The sequence below is a fragment of the Penicillium pulvis genome, assembly GCF_028828015.1.
Source record: "Penicillium pulvis strain IBT 33274 chromosome Unknown contig_10_segment0_segment0, whole genome shotgun sequence".
Classification (NCBI taxonomy): Eukaryota; Fungi; Ascomycota; class Eurotiomycetes; order Eurotiales; family Aspergillaceae; genus Penicillium; species Penicillium pulvis.
In genome coordinates, this window is record NW_026643071.1 from 3,152,886 (window position 1) to 3,157,421 (window position 4,536).

General features: G+C 44.9%; 1 protein-coding gene across 1 annotated transcript; it reads right to left on the reverse strand.

Moving 5' to 3' along the window:
• Positions 1–3,177: 3,177 nt before the first annotated feature.
• N7503_001201 (uncharacterized protein) lies at positions 3,178–4,264 on the reverse strand (the record flags this gene model as incomplete). The annotated part of the gene is made up of 3 exons (XM_057060762.1): positions 3,178–3,942; positions 4,002–4,177; positions 4,231–4,264. The coding sequence occupies 3 exons, from the start codon at positions 4,262–4,264 to the stop codon at positions 3,178–3,180; spliced, it is 975 nt and encodes a 324-aa protein (XP_056927685.1).
• Positions 4,265–4,536: the final 272 nt, after the last annotated feature.

The following is a 4,536-nucleotide window of genomic DNA, read 5'->3' on the forward strand; positions in this document are numbered from 1 at the left end:
CTTTGCCGAAGATAGGAACCCCCAGGACCCAGCTGTCTATGTGATCGTTTGTTGAACTTTGCTAGCAACATTTTTGTAAGAAGCAATTGCCAAATTTTGCTTGACCGAATTGTATCGAGTTTTTCTTCTTCTTCTTCCTTTGACCTCCCTGGCAAGTGTTCGATTCGGAGGGTTTTTTTGTGAAACCCTGCACAAATAGAGGGCATTGCTGTTCTCGCTTTAAATCAACGCTCCGTCGGAACATTTATATCTATCCCGTCATACAGAAGGTGTGTCAGTGCTCTAGTCAAGTACCACACAGCTGGGTCATCTAGTCACTATTTTTCATTCCAGGTTTTGGTTTTGGCTTTTTTCTTTCTTTTTTACCCAGGTATTTGAAAGGCATAGCCAGTATGACAACGATTACGATTGTTGGACGCAGGGTGTGGTAAGGCAATATATACGTTAAAAACGTGGAGGAATTCAGGCATAACCAGCCTGGCACAGCTCCCTTATCAGAGTGCAACACAGGAACACCCTGTTTGCCCAGCATTAGGGTCAGCAGGAGGCCGCTTGGTCTTCCACCAATGATAATTGCGGATGAAGTAGCCATATTTCTCAGAATGAAGGCGGTGACTGGGGTTGCTGAGTTGCTGAATCGGGGATAGGATTGATTTGACTTCTCCCATGCTCGTGACATTCAGCGAGAATTCATACTCTCACAGTCTCCAGGGCCAATAACTCAATGGTCTTCAATTACCCCACATTCCGAATTATGCACGGACTCCAAGTGGCGTTATGTGGCGATGCAAAGGAGTATATACCCCCACATACCCCAACTTCCTCACCGCCATCACGGCCCACCAAACCGCCACACAAGACGATTCCCATGCGTACACCCCACTACTCTTATACTAGCTGGAAACATGAAAAAGTTTATTTTGTATACTTGGTAGTTACATGCCGCGTCGTGTGAAAGCATCTCCTGAAGCAGAAAGATGGTGTGCTAACCATTAAGCAATGGCAAGCAAGTTTTGCGACGGCAGAAATTTATATGAATGGACGGGGGTTGGAAAAAGGGTGACCATTCACTGTAGATTCCCTCCAGGCCAGCATAATCGGTAAAAGTGTGCATGTATCGGCCATCGTGGCAGATTGTGTCAGCGTGGCCCGGAGCTATTGTACTAACGTGGTATGATTCCCGGCTGGCTGGTCACGATTCCAAAGATTGAAAGACCGTAAACCTTGGAATCTTTAACTGAGTTTATATCAAGCAAGTGGTCATTCAATTGATTTAATTGAAAGCCAAAAGTCATAGCTTTTGCTGTCCAGTGACCAATCCTTGAACATTCCGGTTTTGGAGCAGTTACGGGGCTAGATATGTGTTCATTAACATGTTCATTAACATGTTCATTAACATGTTCATTAACATGTTCATTAACACCAACTCCATTTCCACCAGAAGGTTTCACGGTTTAATGGTAGTTCGGTAAACCGTCTTTGGATCTCTCAATATAGAAATGATGAGGTCCGCACCTCTCTGATCTGTAGATTCGGAGTATTTCTAGAGAGATTCCTCGCTAAACCGAGTGGATTCATTGAGAGCTAAGGGACTATAGGTGCGCCCTTAGGTCCCAGCACCGAGAGTTATACGTAGGACATCAAAATACTAGGCAGCAGTAGCGACTGTAGGAAACATGCTATAGTAAATGGCATTTACAGCTCATAATGTTTGGCCTTGCTGTTGCCTAGATCAGTGTGCTTTCGTCGAGCATCCTAGAGGTACAATATCTGTATGCAAACAGAGAGTTGTTATGAAGACGAAAATCATGGCGGGGTGACCGCGAAGCCACGAAACACGTCGCTTATAATTGGCATAGTTCTAGTATAACCGTGTGCCTGGCTTCATCAATCGTTTGTAAATTCTGTCCGTACCCCTTAAAGTATTGTTAATTTAGGCACGCTTGTGCCAGATATAAAATATTCCATACCAACCAAAGCCGAGGCTATCCTTCCTTTCATTGTGATCTCTAGGCCGATTCCGTAAACCGCAAAATATGAGAACAGCTAAGACTTGAGTGTTCACTCCATACCCGAAATGGTCTCAAGTTTTTTTTTTAAAAAAAAAGGTTGTAGAGCGTCAAAAGTTATGCGCAGATGATACTTAATCGCTTCCCCCAAACAAGCCCAGCGTCGTTTCTCGTAGGCACCTAGAAATTTAGTCCACGTATGCCAGGGGTAGATTGGTTTCGAATTCCACTATGGAGAAGAAGATAGCTCTTTAAAGCAGAACAAGGCAATTAGCTTGTTCATGTTGAAATGACTAATTCCACCTTATTTAAGATACATGATCATAGACTCTCTAGCTATGGGGCTCTCTGTATGAGTAAGTCTAGTATTTGAACCTTTCTGCCGGCTAAAGAATACAGACCAATACCAAAGTTCTTTGAACGAGCTTTTTTCCCTTATAAGCTTCCGTAACCCGGTCTCCTTGGGCGAGTGAATTTGTTCCTTTTTCCCTCGCAAATACACGGACTAGCTATAATCTATTATATCAGTGATTCAGCTGATATACCCATGCAAAGGCTAGTCTTAGGTAGTTAATTGGGTGGTGGAAACCTTGGAACGTTTGGCTAAGCAATACTGCTTTTCACTCCTGGCATTACATATATATGGATTGGCAAGAGAAATAAAACAAGATTAAATAGTTTGCATGCGCATGAAAGCATCCCTCTCCAGTGAAGTTAACCAGGTTTTTGGAAATCTATATTTGTGACGTTCCACTTCGAGGCTTATAAGGTTAATATGTTAGCCCTCGATGAATGCCCTGACTACCCGAGGAGGTTACGCATTATCCTTCCTCCCGAGTGAATACCACGGCTTCTGTGAATTCTTCTATGAGTCGAAACACAACTGAAGTCGCCCGTCTCGTAGAGAAAACACATTTTCGAGTTATGGCAGCACGCAGCTTTCCACACATTTTCGATCGCAAAAGATAGCGAATATATGTTTGAACTGACACCCATGGACATAAATACTGCCGGTCTAGAGAGCAGAGTATAGAGCAAAAACAAATAGGCTAGATTGAGAAAAATGTGACTGCGTTGCTGCTTATCCTGCGCACAGAAGTCTTATCTAGTTATCAGAAAAAGCTGAATTATACAATAGACCGCCACTTCATGCAGTAAGCAGTTCACCCTAGGACTGCTCATTCAGCCACTTGTACACCACGCGTGCATCTTTTCCCTTATAGCGAGGATCATTGCTCGCCTCCTTGAACGCATTTAACGTCGGTTTATCCAGAATGGTCCTCGCACCCACCGCGTTCGCCAAATCGCTGCCCATCTGTAACACCTTGGAGCATAATTCAATGCGGAACCCACCTTCATATCCTCGGCTCGCGGGCGCATCTGCATGGATGCCGGGCACCGGATTACTTTTAGATGTGACCCAGCATTGACCACCGCTGACATTAATGACATTCGTCAATGCCTTCAAATCTAGCTTCATCTTCGCACCAATATTCAGGGCTTCGCTGGCCGCGAGGCTAGTGATTGCTGACAGATAGTTGTTGATGACCTTGAATGCCGTTCCAGCGCCGACGTCCCCGCAATGGAAAATTCCATCTGGGTTTCCCATATGTTGGAGTATTTCCCTCGCCGCCTTGAATGAGGCCGGCTCCCCGCCTACCATGAAGGTAAGAGTCCCTGCCTGGGCCCCCATCGGACCCCCTGACACCGGGGCATCAACGAACTTCACACCCTGGAAGTCTTTATTGAGACTTTCAGTGACCTGCGCCACTTTCTGGATGGTAGCGGACTCGATCGTACCGCATTCCATGATAATCAGCTCCTTTGTTGCCTTTATATTGCGGTGCCGAATGCCTGATAAGATCCCAGTGTCTGCGTGTAGATAGACACTCTCTACAGCAGATCCATTGGGTAGCATCGTGACCACGATATCCTGCGCAAAGACTGTCACCACATCTTCTCTTTCCTTAATTTGTGCTTTCCAGGGCTTACCGCTTTTTGGACTGCCTCGAAGCCATTTTCAACCACTTGTACAAGCCCTTGATCAGTTGTTTGGCTTTGAAAATTCGCGACCGCGTCCGCTGACACATCACATATCAGGATAGTCGCACTGGGTCCGATATTCTTGCGGAGGTTGATGGCCATTGGGAACCCCATCACACCCAGGCCTGCTGGTAAATTAATCAGACATTCTTGCCTTCAATAGAAAGATTTGGCTTACCTATGAAAGCTATTATACGCTGACCAGAAGACATTGGTGCAGTGGTGTGATTAAAATGACAATATAGTGGTGTTGAAAGCGAGGTAATGTAGAGCGACACTATTTTATACAAGTTCTGGCCTCCAAGTCCTTATGCACAGAAAATACCGAAGGTATTTATGAGCAAAGGCTGTTTTGATGAATCCGGTGGGGCAATTTATGCGCCATACAGCTCATCAGGTGACCAGGTGGTTTTTTTTTAAATCCACCTGGCCATGTCATATGACTTTTTAGGCTTTTTACCAGTTATTACTAGTAATTATAGGT